The sequence below is a fragment of the Lepisma saccharinum genome, chromosome 26 (assembly GCF_977018435.1).
Source record: "Lepisma saccharinum chromosome 26, izLepSacc3.1, whole genome shotgun sequence".
NCBI classification, from domain to species: domain Eukaryota; kingdom Metazoa; phylum Arthropoda; class Insecta; order Zygentoma; family Lepismatidae; genus Lepisma; species Lepisma saccharinum.
The window spans coordinates 8,424,796-8,449,149 of record NC_139254.1 but is presented as its reverse complement, the minus strand read 5'-3'; the positions used below and the strand labels follow the sequence as shown (position 1 = coordinate 8,449,149).

Here is a 24,354-nt window from a genome sequence, read left to right as displayed (position 1 = left end):
ACACTATAGCCAATGTACTTTCACTTTGAAATATCTACCCAGTCTTTGATAACGTCCAATGACTATAGACATCTATCTGTACATAAGCTAGTCTACTATAGCTTTGCTTTCAAGTATAAGTTAAATGAATGTCACATTGTTTACACTATAACATCCAGTCTTCTGCAATTGAGCATTTTGGTATATGAGCTACTTGAGGTAGCCGTGTCTATCTTACGCGCTTGCGCACTGCGATCCACACACGCACACACATGCATCTTTAGTCAGTTTTTCTTCCTAGAGTCCATTTGCTTTTCGGTCGAACCGGCTCTTGTGAATCCTTGATCCTCGGATCTCTGGGTGCGACACTCGGAGCATCCCGGTAGACACGCGGGAGACCTGTACGGATGCAGTAGCATATGTTCTGACAGTGAGCCGGTCGGTAAATACATGGCCGGCGCGAGAAAGGGGGGCATCATGGCGGAGCCGAAGGAGGGAGCCATCAGGCTTGGAGGGGCAATGTCCCCGATGTGGTCGACGCGTCCGAACATGCTAGGGGTTGCAGTCAGTAGATCAGGCGGGGGGAAAGTGGTGGGGCGCGGGAGTAGATGCGAGAATGATACGGCGAACGGTAGATTCTGGTGCGCCGGTGGTGCTTCTGACACAGACACTGGCGTGAAGGCCGATTTCGGACTGTCCTGTCTCGCTGGCAGAGCCGCGGCCTCGTCCTGCTTGTACGTGGAGAGGTACTGCTGGAGCGCGTTGCCGCCCGCGCCATCTTTGACGTTCGCCCGCCTCGCCACGGCCTCGCCAGCAGCCACGAAGTGTTCGATGGCCTTCAGTAGGTCGTCGCCGCATCGCTGGAGGACAAGTTCCAGCACGGAGCGCTTCTTGTGGGGGAAAACCCTGGACAGCATCTCCAGGGATGACAACCTGGCTGGGGAGAGCTTGCTTCCGGAGTCGCTGTCCGCCGGGGACGCCTCCTTCTCGTCGTTTGACTTCTCGGATTCTCTTCCTGGGCTCGAAGTCACGTCCACCTCGGTAACCTCATCGTCAGAAGGACCGGAGCTCTGCTTGGAAGATTCTGTAAAGATAGCAAGAGTCAAATTTCAATGATGCATCCCAGCGTTACAGGTGTGATATTTTACACGCAAAATTTATTGTTCCAGACCTTTTATTGGATTAAAATATTCTCATAATGAACTGATTTCATGGAATTTTGAAGTACTTTATGGGGTCTGCTACAAAATGACAAAACCTTCACTATGATTGCATAGGCTGAATGCATGAAAAGCATTAACAAAATTGCGTTACGCGTGTGACGCTTTATAAATGTACAAATTATTTTTACATGTCACTCCCTTTCGACCCTCAACCCTAGAGGGGCCAGAGGTGTATTGGAGTTGAGCAGCTTTGGAAGTGGTACTATTCATCTTACCGACCCCGAAAACTATGGATTCCACACTAATATTGGTTGTTTTCGATTGTTTTTACATCTCACCCCCTCCACCCCCCTCTAGGAGTGTCAGGGGTGTCTTACCCGCACAGTATTTTTTTCGAGATTACTAGTGATATGCGTACCAAGTTTGGTTGAAATTGCTCCAGGCGTTCGAGAGTTATGCTGGCACAAACAAAAATTTTATATATATAGACTTCGCATTTCGGGTACTTTTGGCTAATCGCGAAGGTGAGGATGAGTGGTGATATGATGAAATTGATGAAGGGGCCTAACTTCGTAACCCCTCCTCTACCACGGAGGCCGGCTGTTAATGTGATCATCCCTTTCGCTATTATTTTTATTTTGAATGAATGTGTTTAAACGGCATTTGCCTCATTATTGCAAGAACCCTTAAAATTATTTTGTTTTCAGCAAGTGGCTTGCTCCCTCGTTATGTGACAGGACTTGATTAGAAGATACGCTACATGCCAAGGTATAATTTCCTAACACATTGTTACAGCCTGCGTGTTCAAAACAAAGCGGGGAGTACGTACATTATGTTTGCATTTGTTCGTTCATCGATTTCATCTGATATTGCATGACAGTTGAAACACGATGGAGACATTTTATTTAGAATGAACACACATGAATGGCAGTCCCCATTTATTGGAAATTCTTTGTCTTGTCAGTTTGTAAGTACTGTAAATACTTCTTACAGAATTTCAAGTATCATCATTCTTTTGGATTTTGCTCAGGTAAGACTGGCAAGTTACGCTAGTGGCAACCCTGTAGCGCGCCCCTGGAAGTTATATCAGAGCGGTCGTTTGCTGTGTTGGGTTGCATAGATACAGGTTAAATCTTAAGCGTTTGTGGCGCAGAAAATAGTGCTCTCGAGGTAAAGTTTATGAGGAGAAGTTACTTGTTTCTATGATATCTACCAGCACCCAAGTGTTGTTGAAGTTGTTTTGCGACACCCTGTATGTATACATATATGAAGTATGTTATTATTAAAGTAAATTATTGGTAATACATATAAAGGAATCAATTTCTTACTTTTATATATATATATAAATGTAAGAAATCGATTCCTTTATCTGTATTAATAATAATGTACTTTTTAATATTTAGTAATTTATTTTTATAATTTATAACATTAGGTGTATATATATATATATATATATATATATATATATATATATATATATATTTGATTGATTTGGTGTTTTAAGTCCACTTTATGCACGGTAAGGCTAATCGGGACTGGACCTACAGTTTAAAGTGGGATCCGAACCACTCGTGCCTCCACCGGGTATCGAACCCGGGACCCCTTATATATATATATATATATATATATATATATATATATATATATATATATATATATATATAAAATCAGAAATGTATAAATTAGGGAACTAATTCCTTTACTAACTGGTCTGGTTAAAGCTGTCAATATATTCATTATGTATAGGTTTTTCTTTAGTTTTAGATTTCTATTTATATGAATCAATTAGATTTCATAGTTATTTTTGTCTTGCATTCTTGTTTGACTTTTATTATGTGTATATTGTTATTGGCGTAGTTCTGTTAATATTCTTGAGGGAGAGACAGAGAATGCATGCAACACTTACAAACACACAATACGAAATGTGTGTATTTTCGATTTTTATCCTTAGTGAAGTATATTTGAAGTCAAAACTAATTGTTTATCTTTTGTTGTTATAACAAAGACTCTCCCCCACCCCTAAAATTTTTGGTGGGGATTTGACAAGACTGTTGGTGGGGGTAAATTTCCCTATCTCCCGCCTGGAATTCACGCCTCCAACCGAAGTTTCAAGGTTGGATTCCCGGCATGGACACGAATGACCCTTCATCAATTTCTTTAAATCATGGTTCATTGTCATCGCGAATAGTTTGAGGAAGCAACGCGTAACGTTTTTGAGTTGCTTTAGCGTCAGCGATTGTCACGTCCCAGTTCCGACAACACAATGAAATATGCAAGAAAGAAATGTTTCCCGAGAGCGACGATAGATGGCAGCACTCTATATAAAGAAGAGCAGAGTTCATTGTAGAAACTTGGAGCTGAGAAGAGCGATTATATATATTACAGTAAATGCAAAATACATAAAGGAAGAGTATAAAAATTATAGAAGGAGTAAATAAAATGTTGTAAATAGCAAATTAAGATAAATAAGAATATGCTCGTATATAAAACAATCAGGAACGTTAATAAGTGAGCAAATGAATTCAGAAATGTATCTCTTCTTTCGATCCTCTGACGAGGAGAACATCGTGAGCTTTTGTATTTGTCCGTCCCGCGGTGGCGCTGTGTTCAATTAGACGCCCCGAAGCACTTACGGTTGCGCTTCTTATTAGACGCACTGGGCCATAGGCAGCGGTTGCTATTAGCGATCCTGGGCTATTCCCCTTTTGGTCGTTACATAGGAGGTGGCGCTATTGTCAGTTTAGTCGACCCAACTCTTTCTATAAGTATAGCTTGTATCGTTTGCCAAAGAAACTGGGAAAGCGAGCGCATATATGTAATAAATAAGATTACGCTTTAAAAGGAAAGACAATAAATTAGAAGAAAGAAAAGAAGAATAAGCCTTTCCCCAAAAATAGAAGGAAGAAAAGAAGCGGAAGCCTTTTCCATAATCAAAGACAGAAAAGAAGAAGCTTTTTTGCAAATCAAAGATAGAAAAGAAGAGGAAGCCTTTCCCAAAAATATAAGGAAGAAAAGAAGAGGAAGCCTTTTCCATAATCAAAGATAGAAAAGAAGAAGCCTTTTCCCAAACCAAAGATAGAAAAGAAGAAGCCTTTTCCTAAAATTCCGAGAAGAAAGAAGAAGAAGATTTCCTTTCAAGAAGAATATAACCGACGTAAATTTGGAATCAGCATATATATATATTTCAATGTATAGCCTATACAAGCTTCGCTATATATTTTCTCTGTATTGTGTATAGTTTTCAGAATATAGATCCGCATTTAACTATATCCTCTTGGCTATAAAACGCTTTCTTATTTGGAATTCTCGAATAAAGGACCTATCCCCTGAGATTAAGATATCTGTAGCCGTGGTATAAGTTTATTTTAAGAAGTGCACTAGATGGACGTTGCACGATCTACTTTCTGGCAACTGTTGTTCTACTTTTATTTTATAGTATTCTGTCTTGGATAAAGTAATAGGCACGCTGTCATTGTGCTTATTCCTTCATCGGCTTTCGATCATAAAGTACTGCTGAACCAAAGAACTTCAACTCAGACCAACTAGAACAGATTTTAATTCCGGATTCTATCGCTAGATGGCCGTAGTAGGTTGCAGAGTGCCCGTGAACGCGCAGAGACAAAACTAATATGAACTGTACGTTGCATGTGACAGAAATGGGCGACATATTGAATTGTTTACTATTTGTTTTAAAACATTGTACGTATGTAAAGAAAAACAGTTTGTGTTTAATGTAATGCTTAATCCTAATAAGCCTACTTCGTATTTATTTATTGTCACCTTTCAATTTGTTCTGTCGACTATGACCACGGTCTGTGCAAGGTTGTTCGTAAGACAAAAATATTCCGCTTTAACAAGGACAACTATAATATAAGTGTTATTTCAAGAGAGAAACATCTATATAGAGGATTTTTGAAAAAAGAATGTCTCATTAAATTCAGAAATCATTAATTTCTCAGTCAATTTCCCAAAGTGGATTTTAAAAAGGAAGTAATATATTTTCTTTACCGTATAAATGATAGTATAAATATTGATTGATTGATTTAGTTTATTTTACTTCTCGTTTTGTGCCTCTTGGCTAATTTGCGAAGATGGGGATGAGTGATGAAATTGATGAATGGACATTCACAAACAACCAAGCTCGAGCGGGATTCGAACCCGGGACCCCTGGCGTCGCAGTGCGATGCGCTAACCACTCGGCCACAGGATCCGGCAATATAGTATAAATATGTTAGTACATTAATTTATTTTACTGGAATTACCAGTCCAGCCAGTAGCGGAAAGGGGGGGGATTTACTTTCTTTTTGTAAACAAGAGACAAGGCATTAAGAGGCCATATTGTTGTGTCGTCACTGGGTACAGCAGAGGACATTTTATACCGGAAAGAAAAAACAGTAGACTTAATAGCGTTAAAAAAAGGAAAAAAACTGATTAGAAAGCCTATTGAATTAGGAAAGTTGAACGAGTGAGAGCTTGGGAGTTGCAGTGTGGAGAGTTTCTTTGCTCTGTGTTATATGTCAGGCACTCTGAGAGGAAAGTTCGGAGAATATGGTTTTTGCCTCTTTTGTTAAAATGCCAATATTTTTGGTTCATTTATGATTACCAAGGGCACATATTGAGACTCCAGTAAGTGGTTCTATAATTTTAGCGGGAGAATTACTTGGTGGGTCTCCAATCTCCATGAATGATCTTGTAATTTCATATCTACAATGTTTCTACGAGATTCTCGGGTATTCATGTGTAAGGTTTCAAACAGATCTCTCTTAGGTCTCAGGGCCGTGGTATCTCAATCTTCTTGAGCCCTGTAAATTAGTTTTTTTTTATGGCCCGATGACAACAATTTTACTCTTAAATTACTTTCATTTTTTAAAACTTTTACCCTTGAAATTGAATAGTAATAAATGAATTATGGCATAATCATTAGTTTCAATATATATCTAGGCATTTTCACAAAATATAAAATTTGGTTTAAATTAGTTAACAACGACTGGTTCTAATGGAATCTTTTCGTTTCAACTGGCCAAAATTATTAAATTAATTTGGTAAGTGATGATTTTCATTGGAATGTTAAATTTCGGATACCGAAAAATTTCAATTAATCAAAATATTTTCGCTTGAGTATATTTATTAATGAAAATTGCTGATCAAATTAAATTCATCCTGGAGTCCGTCCGTCAACTTTCAAGTTTCAATCTCACCGCAACTGTAGGGAAAGAATTTGCTGGTTGTTGCCAGCTCGGGCTGCAAGTACAGAGCATTCCCTGACATTCATTACGAGACTCGGCGGCAAGCGGCCCGGCGTCAGCGCTTGTCTTTCCCGGTGAACGGGGTCCGCGACAGTCGGTAGAGTTGGCTATTAAGATTAGTTTTCATATTGTGTACTAACCTTGACTACAGAAGGTGTTGAAAATGATATCCTTCTGTTGCAACACATTCCTGGCATCTCCGAAGGAAATTGGCATTTACACGTGCAAGTTCGTCTACTGTAATTCTCCCGATTTCTTGTACAATACTCTCTTTTAACTCACGGATGGTGTGCGGATTGTCTTTGTATACTTTATTTTTTTTAGATTTCCCCATAAATAAAATTCGCAGGCTTACAAATCGGGGGACCTAGAGGGTTTTTGAAACACCCGTTTGTTGTGAGAGGCGGCGGATAGATTTCCGAGGAGACTGTTCTAACCTTTGTCCTATCTCATCGAGTTTTTCCTCAGTAAGTACACTTGGGTATTTCTTTCCACTTTTATTCAGAACTGACCCTGTTACTCTAAACGTTTTACGAGGTTCAATATAGTGGTTCTATGTCGAACGGGAACAGTAGGAAATTTCGTTTGCTAAACATCGTCGCACTTCTCCACAATTGCTCTTTCCGAAGTAACATTCGACAAGATAAATCCTTTCTTGTAATGTAAACTTTTGTGGTGCCCTATTAAGCCACAATCTTCAACACACAAACACGACACAATACAACTTCCGAGGGAAGATTATACTGGCGTCAGTCTGCAACGTCAACAGAAAGGAAAAGAGAGCGAAGGCAGAGAGAGCGAAAAAAACAGACTGTAGCGTGCGACTGTCGCGGACCCGTTCACCGGGAAAGACAATCGCTGACGCCGGGCCGCTTGCCACCGAGTCTCGTAGCGAATGTCAGGGAATGCTCTGTAGCTTTATTCTTCCGGCACTAACTCCAGAACTTCGCCAAAGTTGAAATTCATATATTGTATCATTCAGAGACGCTATTGATGTCATTTTGGAGAAGGCATGTGTCTGATGACGACTTTATTCCTGTAATCTTACAGTTCTTAGCGTCCGTTGTCAAAATCAGTTTGAAGTCAACATTTTTTTAATTTTTTTTTTTAATTTTAACTTTCTGCGCACCCAAATGCAAAGTTCTGTCTACGCATATGTTCATAGGGATTATTCACTAATGTTACGTTAGGGTTGCCGGACAATTGCGATGATGGACAATTTAGATGCACACAGAAGTGAAAGGGCGGGTGGGCAAGTGCGATGACATTTTAAATCTTCTATCAAATTGAAGTGGTACAATACCTTTTGCAAGAGAATTATGTGAAATATTGATATTTTCGGCTGGGAATTTGGTTCAATCAAGTTTTTTAACATGGGCTAGAGCTAACAGACACTTTTTGAAGTGTCCCGTTTCCTCATATGTGCGAATACACTTCCTAACTCTCTCGTCGATTTTAATGTCACGCTTCCTCCTTTTCTGACCTTCTAGATTAAGTTCCCTCCGCATGTACTTGATGTTGCTGTCCTCTGTTTGGCTCTTGAGGCAGGCCAGAACATCATGAGTTTTTGGATGCGATGTTCCAAGCCACCTATTTATTTTGTTGTTCCAACCTTCTACAGCATTATTAGTTCTGTGGCGCCTTTGGTTAGGTTAGGTTAGGCCCTGATCGTAGCAATTGTCCAACCACTAATTTGTAAAATGACCGTCAAAATCATCGCAATTGTCCGTGATTTTGGCTTCATCACAATTGCCCGCCATCGCAATTGTCGTAGATGCTACGTTAGTCACATTGGTCACATTGATGTGGTCGCGTCGGTCATTTTAGTAACTACTTAGGAGTCGCAAGTTAAGGCCGAATCACACGGACCTAGATTTCCAATAAAAATGCCCTAGTTAGCGCTGGACAGGTTACCTGGCTGCTAGGCTGGTTTTGACGACTATACCGTGTTCTAATTGCAACTGGCTTTCTCTGCTAGATTATGTGGAACAGCCAATCGGAGCGAATGTTTGGTCATGTGAAGATAATCTGCGTGTTTGGAAAGGAAAGTTTTTTGTCTGTGGTTTCGGAGTGTTGGCTGTTTTTGTTCGCTGCTCGATGAAATAAAAAGTAACAGATGTTCATTAATATTTAGGAATTTATCCGAAGCAATGAAGTTTCTACACTACGAATGTCATTAACCGATAATGAAACTCCTTATTGCGTAGGCTATTCGGAAATCAACCTCCGTTTCGTTGGTACGAGCGCATGGGTTACTGCAACGTCACGGCGCATGCGCAGAAGTAAGCGATCACGTGTTGGTTCACGTCACCCCAAATGGTCGGTTACTGCATTGCATTCAGTGCTTAGCGTGCAGCGAGCGGAGAAAGATGCCTGACGTAATCGCTGCTCCCGCCAAATGTGAGATTCACGATGTGATCTGCTTTCTTCAAGCTGAAGGACACAGCGCAGGTGAAATCCATCGCAGAATGAGAGCCGTGTAGAGTGCCACACACGTAAATTTGCCGTTGCGTAGAAACGAATTTTCGTTTCGTCTCCCTCTCTCTTAGCATCATGTGTTCTACCCTGCTCGAAAACCTTCGCTATTGTTGCCACATTGTCATTCCATTCCTGGACACACTCGCGCAAACATCATTGAAAACAATTAAATAGCGCTCCAGCTAGCGGTTCCCACCGCTCGGTAGGGACGCTAATGTGGCAATATAGCACGGCGTAGTGCTTGCTTCTTTTATGCAGTGCATGTTCATTGGCTAGCTAGTAACTAGTGTTGCCAACTGTAATAATGAAGCACTATTTCTGTCACGGAAGGGGAAAAGGCAGATTAAGTGGCGGTGAGTTTTGTTGGATTGGAAGCACCATATTTTTATTTTATACTAAGTATTTGACCGGTTTGACGTTGTGTGCGTGTATTGCGTGTGTTTATGTAAAAGTGTGTGTTTGCTAATGAACGTTAAATTCCATAATGCCTCCAGTTCTGTCGAAGTTGAAATCAAAAACCTTGCATAGCCAAGCTCGGGAAATTCTAAGCAACGTGCACGAGTTCATGAAGGAGGAAGCCAGTCATGGTGTTAGCATCCCAATAAAGCATTTTGACAAGAGAGCAGCGAACAGCAGCAACAAATTGTTCATATTTCATAATTTTGGAATTATTCAAAATAAATAAATTATGTGGCTCCAACATCATTTCAACTCTGGCTCCGGCACGTGTTCTTGTAGAAATTGCATAGAGGAGGCTGTCATTTTTGCTGCTTAATGCGATACATATTGTTTTCTGTGTTAAAATTGCCATGCTTTGATGGGTGACCAAGTTCATAGCAGGGCCGGCGGAAGGGGAGGGCGAACCGAGCGGCAAAATTTGAAGAGAAGAAAAAAATAAGCCTATTGAAAACTGTGATCGAGCGAGATATTCTTTTGCGCTGAATAGTATTGAAATAGCATAAGAAGTCTCATTATTTATTTTATATTTTGATGTTTTAGTTAGGAATATATTGATTTTCAATTTTCCGTTGCTGCGTAATGACCGGGGGGGGGGGGGGTCGAAATAGAGCGGCATCTGCCGCCACCTCCCAGGGAGGCAAAATGACTAGCGCCGGCCCTGGTTCATAACAAAAGAAAAAGCCGCGCAGCTTATCGTCTAGTGGCAGTATATGTACTTGTTATTGTTGTGGAAGCCGGCATCCTTTGTAAATGTACAACAAAGGCAACCGACTGTCGCCGATCTCAGAGAGGAAATAATAATACTGCTTCAGGAGGAGTGTTATGGTGCAATTGTAGCGGTTTAACACGTTGGCATGTTATTATCTGCCGTTGCAGTTCCATACCAGTGTATACGGGTTTTGGGAGTGAAAAGTTAGAACGCCACCAGTGCATTAATGCAATGAAAAATAATATATATATTTTTTTATTTTGTTTGAAATCACTCAAATAAGGAATCGTATGAAGAAGTCTTCTTTGCAGCATTTTTGGTAATTTTACTTATGTGTTAGTTCATATTTTGCGAATTTTTAGTCCATATGTATGTAGCTACATACATAGTCACTTGTTAGTACATATTAATCCTAGTCCTGGTATAATGCATGACGTTTAAAACTCAACGTTAGATAGACCTGAATTCTCTAATTTTATTGTTGTACGTAACAGCTGTGCATCGGCGCACCGCAGCGATTTTTCTATCTGCTCCATTAGCAACACTGCTTCTTTAGTTCTGTCGCGCATTGCACGGCAGAATTATCTGCGCTGGACTCTACGGAGAGAAGTTCATGAGTGAAGGTTGTGTGAGGGAATGGTGCCGGAATTTTCGAGAGGGACGAACCGATGTGCACAATGAAGGTGGCCAGGGAAGACCGTCTATAGTGACGGATGACATTGTGCAACGTGTTGACAGAGTGATTCGCGAGCGCGGACTTGTCTTCTGAATTTCCGGAAGTCGGACGAACAACACTGTACGAGATTGTGGATTTAAAGCTGGGTTATCACAGGTTTTGTGCAAGGTGCGTACCCAGGGACCTCACCGAGGACCTCAAAGAGCAGCGCGTGGGGTCGGCATTGGAGTTTGTGGAACGCTATCAAACAAATGGTGACGCTTTTCTGTCCAAGATCGTGACAGGTGACGAAACGTGGGTCCACTTTGAAAACGTTGAAACAAAAGAACAGTCGAAACAATGGATGCATACGAACTCGCCAAACAAACCCAAAAAGGTGCGACCAGTATTGTCCAAGTAGAAGCTTATGGCAACAGTGTATTGGGCCGACAGGGGGTCTTGCTGATAAGACTTTATGAAGCCTGGTAGGACCATCATAAACTTCGACGGGTAATTCGGAACAAGAGTTGTTGTCCTCGGGATTGTTTTGGTTCACAATAATTCACGCCCACATACAGCCGCAGTCACACAAGCCTTGCTTCAGAAATTTCGATGGGAAAGAGGAAAGTGTGGTTGGGGTCACAGAGATTTGAGAGCAATGATGAGCTGATGGTTTGGGTTCGGGAGGGGCTGTGGCTCAGTTCCCTGGCGGCAACCTTCTTCAGCGAGAGCATACAACAGATGATGCCACGTTATGACGAGTGCCTGAATTTATGTGGCAATTATGTTGAAAAATAGCTCATGTATGTGTGCAACTTTTGTGCATAATAAAATTTAGTCGCCTTTATATCTGTTTAATTTCGCGCCTCCCGGATGTTGATTTCCGAATAGCTCTCGTATTACTAGTGTATTAAATGTTAGACATATTTAGTTGAACAAAATATTTTTTATGAATGAATCCTGCGTAACACATGAATGAATACAGACCCGAGATCATTAACAAGCTTCGTTACCATATTTTCTTCAAATCGTTCGTCATCTTTTTAGCTTGTGCGTTCTGCGCAATGCCTTGTGGGAACAAAAGTACACCGACAAGTACGGTAACAAGTATCGTGTGAGGCGAAATCTAGCAGCACAACTAGTTAAAGTCCAACTGGAAAATCCAGCATGAAAAACTAGCCTCGTGTAATTCAGGCATAACTTTTTACTCACACAGAGAATGCTTAATTCTATTTACCATCATTTATCTGGTCCTTTTTCGGATCCGTGATGGACATCCCGAATATCGGCCCTGGTGGCAAATACCCGAACTGATGCCCCGTCGCCATAGCTCGAAGGCCCAGCGCAATGGCGTCCTCTGCAGCCTGCTGCCTCTTCAGAGCCACCTGTTGGAGAGAAGACCAATTAATGTCAGAGTACTAACAACTTTGGTAGCACCGCAGTATAGTAATTGCTAGGTATTTTGCCGTTCTATTGTTGACTTCAAGAGACACGCTCAAAGAGAGAATATTTTATGTCTCTTTGTCGGACGTAGAAAGGATTTTTTCCCGGAGTACCCAACATTCGGCAAAGTGCGTTGGAAAATTTATTAGTGCAAAATCTACTGAAATTCAAACTAGTACGTATTTGTCACTATGTATTATATGAATTCAGGCTACTGTATTTATAACTTACTACTTTTGTGAGATTGTTAATTTACTTTCAATACTCACGTAGCAAAAAATTGACCATTGATTTATCCATACAATTCTAACACCCCTCGTATAATTGTTGAGTTGTGTTCACTGTGTAACCACGCCAGAGCGTTGCCATACATTTTTGTAGTAGAAATAATCATTATTATGGATCCCACGCGCAGATCCACGGGAGGGCGATCACCACCCCTCCAAATGTCTAGACTAGGTTCCTGCATACTTTATATTGAATCTACTGGGTGGCCAGAATTAAAGTTACCCAACTCAGAGCCCTCTGTAGCCTGTTTGAGGCATCATAGAACTCTGAAATTAGGTGCATCCACTATGCAGACCATGGGGAAGAGGAAGGCGATAAAAAGAAAAATAGTTCAATTTTCCGCCACCAGGTTGAAATGTGGCGCTGTACTTCCATGATGGGTTGTAATAATGACGTAAAATGGATTTGCCTTTACCTTGCAATCTTGCAATAAACTAGAGATTATTTTCTCGCAACTTCCATCCACTAACAAATGTCTTTCTAATTAATAACTGAGCTAAATCACTTAACATGATTATTTGTACAGTGGTATCCATGAGTATTACCGTGCAAATTGTCCATGACTATTTTCATTAATTTTTCTCTTACATCCTGTGTGTTTTTAAGAGATGGATTTTTATGTATGCTGGTGAAGAAGTTGTCAACAGCTTGTTTTGAGTTTTCTTTTAATTCTTGAAGCTGTTATTGGGTCAAATAAAGTTCACGAACATGGCGATGGACAATTTGCAAGGTAATACTCATGGATCCCACTGTACAACCCATCACGGAAGTACAGCGCCACATTTCAACCTGGTGGCGGAAAATTGAACTTTTTTTATCGCCATCCTATTCCCCATGGTCTGCATAGTGGATTCACCAAATTTCAGAGTTCTATGATGCCTCAAACAGGCTACAGAGGGCTCTGAGTTGGGTAACTTTAATTCTGGCCGCCCCGTATATTTTATTCATATTTCAGTATTATATACTGTAGACGGTAGGACAAGAGTGACGCATGCAAGACCCTTGCTCAGCATAATATACGTGTGCTCCAATTTGGCAAGAGAGTTGCGTCAACTCCGGGGTCATGCACCTCCGAGTATGAAACAGGGAGACGAAACATCTCAGCCCTCTGATTGCTCTTATTGCTACCATCGACTGCCAATCGTAAAGTGTGCAATTTGACTGTATCGACCTGGAGTCGACACGACGAGGAGTTGTATAATATGAGCGCTTCTGCGCCATCTTTTTGGCCCCCCTGTAGATTTCGATGACGTAGCAAAAAAATTGGGAAATCAAGGGTGCCGAAAATTTTCGAAGAGACACTGGGTTTCTTGAGTTAGCATGTCGTCTTCGTCTGGAAAATTCAAAAATGGCGTAGGTCCCTCTGAAAATATTTTCGAAGTCCTGCGTTAAAAAATTACCTAAAATTCGAAAACGGGGAGATTTTGATGATGCAGAGAACGTGTACAAAATTTTGGGGGACCTTAGTTCAAGGGGAGGGGGTTTGGTCCACCAAATAAGTCGTAACTTTCGAAAGGATGGTCGCTTTTTGCGTTAGCATCGTCTCTCCCTTCATAAATTCGACCGGATCTCGGACGGTCACACTTTTGATCGAAATCTGTTGTTTTTTTTAATTAGCAAGAACTAGGTCATGTAGGTTAGTTTATCACATAAAATATCGTAAAGAAACAAAAAAAATAGGTCAAAAGACGCGTTAAGAGTAAGAAGAAACATGGTGCAAATTTGCAAGAGGTAAAAAAGTGTTGCCGGAGCCTCTGCATTCAGGGGCACAGCAACTTCTAGAAACAGCTTGTTTGGTTCTTGTAACATTCACAAATATTTTTTTTTGTAGACCAGTGATATCAATGATCTCGTTCAAAATGACCTTTGATGCAGATGCGAAGGAAATTTGCGTCATAGATTTTTGTAGGCCGCAACAGGGGCAGTGAAGGTACAGATAAAGAAGCTTCCGAATGAAAGAACTTACAAAGTCTAGATAATCTTCTAAATACTTGCAGTTACTTAGACGTCAGCTCATAAACAAGATGAGCGAATGTAATAGCTCCTGTTCATGTTCTGTGGATTAAAGTTGTGAGCTGTCTAAATTTTCACTCTTCACTGCAAACAAATTATACAAAATAGTTTTACCTAATGTCAAGGGGGCTGATGGCAGTGCCAGGGGGAGCTGACTGCAGTTCCAGGGGGGCCAGCCCCCCTGGCCCCTGCCTGGCTATGGGCCTGGGTTGAACACAGAGAAGAAGAAAACAGCGCTCGCATTATCTCTGAGGGAAGCAGCGCTAGAATAGTTCTCTGATGTCAATTAACATTATAATTATTATTACTTGTTACTAATTCTGTATCGAGGCGTCCCCGATGGTAACGTCATGACTTCGTAATTAAGAGGTTCCGGGTTCGATACCCAGTGGAGGCACATGGCACAGTGATTCGGATCCCACTATAAACTGTAGGCCCAGTCCCTATTAACCTTTCTGTGCATAAAGTGGACTCGAAACAACAATTCGTCTCCCCGATGGCGCAGTGGTAATTAAGGGGTCCCGGATTCGATTCCCGGTGGTGGCACTTAGTGGTTCGGATCCCACTTTAAACTGTAGGTCCAGTTCAGATTAGACTCACTGTGCACAATTCAAGTCAAATTAATTCTGTATTGAGGTTTTCTGTTAATAATCTAAATTTCAAATCCAAATTAAATAAATAAATAACGACTCTAATGCTTTATGTACATTTGTTACGTTTTGCTGGTTCAGCAAAGGTGATGTGATTCTAGAGAAAATATCCTTGATTCTTCGTTTCCTCACTATTCGTCGAATCTTTATGCGTTAGGTTTATCATGACTATGGAAAGATGCAACAATGCTGGAAGAAATTTATAAATATCCTCTATTTATCCGGGATTCGAGCTTAGTATTGAGTATTGTTATTTTTTATCCTGTGCCCGCTAATCCTTACAGACCCAGAATAGTGCTGTAAAAAGTATGTAAACAGTGACGGGGATTGGGTTTCAAAACTGGGGGCCAAAAGGGGGGTGGGGTGGATGGCAAGGACAGGTTACTTTTCGTTGGTAGATAAGGTTTAGCATAGTACGGGGGGAAAAGTGGCAAAACGTTGGGGGCAGCTACTCCCCACGACCCCTCTTATCGCCGCCACTGTATGTAAATTGGTTATAATGGACTTCTGGCTGGAAAATTGCCACTGATGGCTCCAAGGTCGTACTCAAGGGAGGGATAATGGGGGACATGGACCACCCCTCGAAGTAAGAAGAGTTAACCTAAATATGGGCGAAGGTTTAAATATGGGTTTTTGAGTTATCAGTGCTCCCGGGTGCTGCAGCCTGGCAGAGGCTATTGGAGCTGGCTATCTGTCAAGGACAAAGGTTGCGGCGCCAATTCGCAAGAGAAAGTGGTGGTTAGTTTCGGCCTTGGACGCTGTTATAGAATTGCGACCTCCGAAAACTTTTTGCAGGTATTTTTTAACTCAGCGTTTTCTGAATTCTCATCTGCTTTGTATAGGTTATGATATTAGCGGTACATAAAACAAATGTGGGCTTTCATAATGCCATGATTTGTTTGTGAAATACGTACCACAGAGAGCGAAAATAAATTGAAGAAAATAGCGTGATGGTCTAAATATGGGGTCTAATGTTGAGATCACATTTCCAACAAATATTTGGATGTTTTTTCTTAATTTCGATTTTTCCCATTCCGCGTGATTTTCAAAACAACAGATTATTCATAAATATGAATTTCATAATGTTTTAGCGATAAATGACTGTTTCTTTAAATTTTAATTGTTTTTTGTGATATTGCCACTAGTAGCCCACATTTAGATCACAATTTTGAAATACATCATTTTACCATTTTTTCAATATTGCTTTTTTTTTAAAAAAAATGGAGACCTTCTATACTTTAGCATGCTATTACATTTAAGTATATATTTCATAGATATGCATTTTAAAAGCAAGTGTTTGATATATTATTTTTTTTCCTCCGAAAATGACAAAAATGGGGGCCCATATTTAGACCTTTTCCTTTATTAACAATTTTTCAGTTTGTGCAAGAATTTCGATTTCGCCCTTGCATCATTGAATGGGTTGTTTGTAGAGAGAGGCAGGTTCCAGACGTCTGCAACATTGAGTAATGGATAACCATTGATGTGATGCAAAGCTACCAGACGTTCCGATTAAGTGGGGACAGTCCACTGTTTTCAATCCCTCACCCGACTTTGATTTTCGAACCAGTCGTGTTGCGAAAATATTTAGTTTTTCTTGTTAACTCACTGTTTAGACATGTTATTTATTTGAGTAATCAATGCTAATACGTATCATTTAAGTAAAAAATACATGATTTTCTAGACATAAAATTATCATGGCTCTTTAATAGTGCTGGGTTAAGAAAATAACCCAACTGTTCCACATTTTCGGATCTGGCCCCACCCCCACCCCCTAAAACAAATTCTGGTTACGGGCCTGGATGGCTCCATAGGTACTTAACTGAAGGTGAAACGTACACTCGGAGAACTAAATGCATCATATATATTGATGCACCATAATGCATCGATTGATGCACTAAAGTGTGTCTTTATGGCTTCTTCAAAGAATCAGATTCACATTTGATGCATTTGGATGCATTTTTGTTTGTCGTGAAAGAAACACCACAGTGCATCATTTGATTCAAGTGAGGATTCCTTTCAGTCGAGATTCACTTCAATACATCAGTTGATGCGTTTTGATGCACCTTGATGCGTTTTCATGCAACAGAATACATATTTTTTGATGATGCAGGAAGGTGCATCAAGTAACATCAACTGATGCATTTTTTCGTGTTTTTTTCAAGACATACAAATATGCACCCAAATGCAACAAATGTGAATCTGATTCTTTGTGGAAGCCATAAATCACACTTTACTGCATCAATCGATGCATTCTCGTGCATCAATCGATATGATGCATTTAGTTTTCTGTGGGGGGGGGGTACTATTTTCAGGATTGTGTTCAGGACCCTAAAAAATTACCACTTAATCCTTTTCTAATATGTAATCCTACACCCGAATTGTATTTATAGGCCATACAGCTCAAACAACGCAGAAAAAACTATCAGTTTTGAAACGTGAAGACTTTCAAATCGAAAACTTGAAAGCTCACAAAACTCATTAACGTTATTTTTACGTCCGTCTCCCGATCGAGTTAACGCGATGACAACATCCGAACTCAAACAAATGAAACTGTATTCCGCAGAAACAAGGTGTCCGGGGTAAATGATTCAGCCCCATGAAACTCTGCACCTAATGGAAGTTGCAGAGCAAACCTATCAGATGTCGTTGATGTCGCCAGATTTTCGCTTCTCACGGCGGTGGTGACATCTGTTGTATGGACGGGGAGTTAGCGCTCCCGCCCACACTGTCAACAGAGCTCGTTTGCGACGACACGGTGATTGCCAGAGATTGGTAACAACGGGGGGAACAGAATACGGTTACTCTGCGCACCAAAAAAAAGGGGGGCGGGGGGAAATCAGTATGTTGCACTGACTTACGTGCTGTAGCGGCACGATAATATTTTCGTGCAAGTCTTAAAAAGTTGACTTACGAAATTGCTGTCATGGAACTGCCGTAAAAAGAATAACACAGTTTCTTGAAGTACAGTGATCAAGGCCCGTAGCCAGGAATTCTTTGTAGGGGGAAGAGGGCGAAGTCAATCTTAGAGGGGGCAAAATTTTAATATATTGTGTCGCATTGGCAGATATAGCAGGTTACACACTTGCCCCTCCCCCAAAAGAGATAAGGAACAGAAAAGGGATGATATCTTGAAACTCCAACGAACAAAAAAAACTTCGAGCAACATCAAATAGCAATATTTCGATAATGACCTTTCCAGATTGCCAAAGAATATAAAGTTTAACATAAATAGGCTAATAGGGACTGTATCTACTTGATATTTAGAGGCCGATAATGATAATAGACGATTAATATGTACCAACAGCTTTGGGCCTCTCTGCAGAACTGATTAAGGGAGCCCTTTATAAATCATGTTTCATAATGATTCCCTCTAGTTTTCAGTATGAAGATTTTTATTCACAAAGGAGTCTAACAAGAATCCAACACCACCATTGTGTTTTGTTATGCAAGAAAAATCAAATTACTTAAATAATAATGGTTACATATTATCTACACTTTGATGAATTGTGTAAAAATTTGTAATACTTTTTTTGTAGGCCTACTTGCTAAAACATTAAAACATGGGTCTCTTACTCCACCATGGATTCTATTTGCTTCAAATGAAAGAATCTTGCATCAATACAGACAATGTTTGCCTACTGGTTACGCTAATCATTTTGCAAAATATTGTGTTGTTGAAATACATGTGTTTGACACCCGAAAAACAAATAGGAATCCTTTGATTGATCAATGACTTCTTGGATTACAGTGTCATCATTAATATTTTATATCAAGTTTTATAGAAGGAAATGTTGTATCCTCTTTACATTATGAAAAAAAATCTTCCTTAATGACTATGGTACGAAACCGAACGATATATGGGGCCTCCTTCGCCTTACCCCATTTCCGCGGCACAAGGTCTCTGGGCCGCTTATCGCCATCACTTTTTGAGCAGAAGCGTACAAACCCCAAATATCAGGGTTTTTCTTTATGCTGATACTGATTTCTGCCAGTCACAGAATGGCTTAAGATATATGAATAAAATTAGGAGAGTCCACTCCATAGAAGAAGAGTTGACATAATTATTTGTCAAAAAATTAGTTTGTGCCTGAGGTACTACAGATAGAATGAATTGTCATTTTCTTGAACCTATATTCATAGAGTGCCGCCTGATAGCACCGACAATTTTCACAGTCTGTACAGGACATCAAGACAGCAAGTTTTCTCAGTCACTATTTGCTCGTCAAATTCTTCTTTCGATGTTACAAGGAATCTTCTGTCCTTAATGTATGCAATCCCATTGATAGCTTTGCAGTTGCAAATGTCATTTATTTTTACTGCCGTTTAAAATTCTGAGAGCAATATATAAGATGCTATGGAAATGATATCATGGAAACAGTCAGGGTTAAGACTTAACTTTTCCTTTATAAAATGGATATCATAACATATGCCTATGTTGCTTATCTTATTTGCGTATGCGAGCGAGCAAGAAAATTTTACGAAATGTACTTTTATTTGCATAAAATTTGAAATCGAGGGGGCAATTGCCCCTCTGTGCCCCCTGCAAGTGCCCTTAGCCGTCTGGAAGAAAAATGCAAGAAACACTTGAAAACTAACTCCATCTTGAGTATCCATTTGTCCTGCTAGTCAGGTTTCTTTACTTCAATGTTTGCCCCCCCCCCCGTAGATTGGACATCCTTCCAAAATTGGGGGGGGACAATGCGCCTGCCCCCCTGTGGTTGCAGCACTGTTTGTGAGTGCCTCATCATAAATTTCACGTCAACACTCATTGTCACGTTTAGCTAGATGTGGCAGAAAATCAACGCTAAGTAAAAAAATCAAATATGCACTCCCTCTCCCTATCAAATGAATCGCTATTACCAAAAGGTAGACTTGGGAAACAAAAAATTATGCTGTTCAAACTTCATGGCAACACATCCAAGAAAAACATCCAAATACATTAGGCACCTTTAATACAAGACTACTCAAAATGTCACAACTCTTCTAGAAATTGAACTTTGAAAACTGTGAAATCATTTCACGAAGTCTGAATCTGGAAGAAAATGTTTCCCCAAATCCTGATACGATATTATATGGAATTCCACACACCTTCATAAATCACAATATCAATACATGTCTTTGTTATGTTGCTAGACTAATACAGGATATAATTGTAAAGATTAGTGAGAATTCCAGGTAGAAATGTGTTCTGTATTTTTAACAGGGGGGGGGGGGCAAAGCAGGCTCTCAGGGGGGGGGGCAGTTGCCGCCACCTGCCCCTCCTCTAGCTACGGGCCTGCAGTGATCCCGAAAAAATGAAAAACTCCTGGGTGTGAAACAGGGTTGTTGAAGGTCCAGGGACCGGAACATTTTTTTCTCGCACAATTTAAATTCGGTCCAAGTTGCTTATTGTTTCATTGAAAAAAGGTTCCTGGACCGAATTTAAATTGATCCGGAAAAAAATGTTTTTGGACCGAATTGAAATATTTTAAATGTAAAACTGTTTTTTACGGTATAGAACCCATTTACACGTGCAGATTTTCTCTCCCTGTTTGGTAAAAAAAAAGTAAAGTGCTCCCCTGTGCTTCGCACCACGCCATGAAGGCGTATAGGAGGTGTGGAGTTAGGGCCCCACACTTTCTTGATCACGGCCGAAGGTGGGAGTGATGTGATCAGCACCACGCCCCTGGGATTCCCTGTTGGGAATTAAATTTATTTACAATTCTTGGACCTTTAACAACCCTGGTTTCAAATAGAGTATATCACTTATATAATTGTGAAGAGAAAGAAAAAGTTACTTCACACATTCCTCACCAGATAGCAGCACAGGGTAACGTCGTCGCCTTGTAATCAATAGTTCCTGGTGATTCCCGGTGGAGGCACATAACACAGTGATTCGGATCCCACTATAAACTGTAGGTCCAGTCCCTATTAGCCTTTCGGTGCATAAAGTAGACTTAAAACAAAAAATCAAATAAAAACAAACAATCAAAGCTGCACCGTGCAACCGTTTCGATGGAAAATGGATAGGCAGAGAGGCCTATTCCTTGGCCACCTCGAAGTCCCGATTTGATGCAAATGGATTTTCTTTTGGGGCTACGTAAAAGGCATTGGGTAGTCACTCCAGTCACTTGACCACCTTCGCCAAGGAATAACCACAACCATAGATAAATTTCTCAGCCCAGTAGCTAGATATTTTGGCACAATAGGCAAAATTTTGCCCCCCTCCCCCCCCCCCCCCGTGCACTGCCAAACCCCGAAATTTTATGCATCCTTCGATATTTTCTTCTTATGCCATGGTTTGTGATATTTACATCCTACAAGATTTCAAATGAGGAAACAAAATATAATAAATAATATATAATACATGTAATACAAATAATAATCTAATTATATTTAAAGTCTCATATTTTTCATTTCTGATTTTAAAAAAGTTTTATCATATTTAAAAATATTTCCGTTATGTCGTATGCAGTGACGTGCGTCTTCGCGGAAACAACGATAGTCTACATTTTACACGTAGACAATTTTATACACGTAAATGACGTAATCTATGTAAACAACATGGCGAAAGGTGATGACTTATCAAAGGGCGCCGTGGAATTAAATTAAAATTATACTACGTATCAGTTGCTGATGTGTAAGCAGAACTTTTCATACACTTTCTTCCAAAGTCGAACAATTTCTCACCTAGAAAAAAACTAACATAGGAAATATTCTAGTGTTTTATGGGGAAAAGACTAATGTTGCCTCATGACTGCCATCTGTTATTTTTTGCATACTATTTATCTTCTTCCATAGTTGATGATAGAAGAGAAGAGAAATTTTGTTGTAAATAGGATATTTTTCAGTTCGTTAGGAACCAATATAGTTGAAAATATCACTTTCCTTTCATGAAACCCTTGAAAATTAATTTTAATGCACTTTAGATTGTCTACGTAGTCTATGTAAACTACAACCCAATGTAATCTACGCGTATATTACGTGTAGACAACGCACGTAGACGTAAACTTATAGTCTACGGCACATCTCTGGTCGTATGTGAAGGCTTCGGGAAACAGAAATGTTCCACAGAATATAAGCCAACAATTAAACGAAGGATAAGACGTTAAAACTATTAATGAAAATAAATTATAATAATAAAAAAATACTTCGTCACTTGAAAATCTTCAATTTGAACAAGGGTCGAGTAACATCTTGTATGTTATAGTTCTTCTATTATCTCTGCTAAGTGTAAATTTCTCCGTCGCATATTCAATGGCGCCCTAGGCTTCAGCCCTCCCCCCCCAACCCCCGCCTAACCTACCCCTCGCTATGCGCCTGAAATGTCTATAGATACCTGGTATGATTATCCGAATGTGGACTGAAGTGGAGTTTCGGCTTTACGTCTGTAGGGCTGTGAATGGTGCACACATTGTGTAATGTAATTTTGAACATTCTACTTACATAAAATACGCAGAGGCGTCTCGTGAACGCATGCGTCAGTTGTGGAGAAAAGGACAGCTTGCTCTGCGACGACATTCATGAGCATTTCTACATTCTAATTTCTTCATATAGGAGAAGTATTTATTTTACACGAGAGCGCTCAACTAAGCTTATATTACATTTCTTGGATCTGAAGTGACGCATGCATCAATTGTGGGAAAATAATTATTGCTTTCTTTCACTTCAGATCCAATAAATGTAATATAATCTTAGTTGTGCGCTCTCGTGTAAAATAAATATTTCTCCTATATGAAGAAATTAGAATGTAGAAATGCTCATGAATGTCGTCGCAGAGCAAGCTGTCCTTTTCCCGACAATTGAAGCATGCGTTCACGAGACGCCTCTGAAAATACGTTACACTACACGTATGATTCAGGAGATCTCTTTCGAACGGTGCGAAATCGGGGGGGGGGGGGGGATTTCCCCCACCAACAACGTTGGCCTCAAAAATCCCCCCACCAAAAATTTCCGGGGAGGAAGAGATTTTGTTACAACAAACAAAATACATAAGCAATTAATTATGACTTCAAATAGATATACTTCACTAAGAATATTATCGAAAACACAAACAAAGTAATGTTGTTGTGAGCGTCCAATGCTCTCTCTCTCTCTCTCTCTCTCTCTCTCTCTCTCTCTCTCTCTCGATCAATAATAGATCTACATTAATACGCACAATAAAAGTAAATCAAGAATGCAACACAAATAATAACTATAAAATCTAATTAATTTATATTAACATAAAGCAAGAACTATATAATAAAACCACTTCAATTATTTCGTAATTTATCGACACCTTTAACCAGTTAGTAAAGGAATTAGTTTGCAACTTTATATCTGATATATATAAAAGTAACAAATATATTTATTTATATGTATATTTAATAATAATAATAATAATGTATTTTTAATTATTTAGTGATTTATTCTTACATTTAATAACATTATAAGTATGTGTATCGTATAATTTATATATGTGGTGGGGGCGAGTATGTAGATTTGGATCTTTCTCTCACCCCCCCCCCCCCAGTCTTCAATAATTTCGCACCCTGCTTTCGAACACACTATATTAATGTTCATGCGTAGTTAACATGGAATTTTAATGATTTGGTTTCTATAACCATATTTATGGTGCACGTTACTGTAATTTATGACCATTATCTAATGCGTGATTAAAGAAATTCAATTTTAAATAAAAATCAATTGAGCCCCGTTTTGTAAATTAATGCGCAGACCGTCAAATTTTAACGGTAGAATACCGTAAACTTCACACTAACTTCTACCAGTGTAGAGTAGGTTTGATTGATTCATTTGGTTCATTTTCCTTCAATTTTCTGGCACTTATGGCTAATCGCGACTACGAGAATGGACGATGACATGAAATTGATGAGACACTCGCATAGAACATCCTTTAGCAGACCGGCGGCAGTGTAGAGTAAGTTTGGCATGTTTAAATCACTTGCTTACGTTTTTTTTTAAAAGATAAGTATACAATACTTTCTTTTTTTAAAATTTCATAGTATTTTTTTTTTCATTTACAATGTGAACAAGAACTTCTCTCACCAAATTCAAAATCGCTAAGTAATATATGCTCTAAGTTACACTTTGGATCACGTAGACTACAACATGTTCTCACAACCAATCTTAGGTAAACGCCGCTCAAACCAACCGAAAATCAGAACTGAACAATGATATCACGATGACATGTATACAGAGTTAAAAAGTCTATGTTTAAACCAATATTGTGAAAGCTTGGAAGAAAAAACAAGTTGTCAAAAGTACCTGCGAAAAGTTTCTAGAAGAGAGT

At 39.7% G+C, this 24,354-nt stretch overlaps 1 protein-coding gene across 1 annotated transcript in view; it reads right to left on the bottom strand.

Moving 5' to 3' along the window:
• Positions 1 to 263: 263 nt before the first annotated feature.
• The window catches only part of LOC145979366 (doublesex- and mab-3-related transcription factor A2-like), a 43,835-nt gene continuing 19,744 nt past the window's right edge, over positions 264 to 24,354 (bottom strand). The window contains exons 3-4 of the mRNA XM_083112231.1: positions 11,937 to 12,074; positions 264 to 968 (exon numbers count right to left, since the gene is read on the bottom strand). Of these exons, the coding sequence (XP_082968357.1) occupies positions 264 to 968; positions 11,937 to 12,074 (843 nt within the window). The remainder of the gene's footprint in view (positions 969 to 11,936; positions 12,075 to 24,354) is intronic.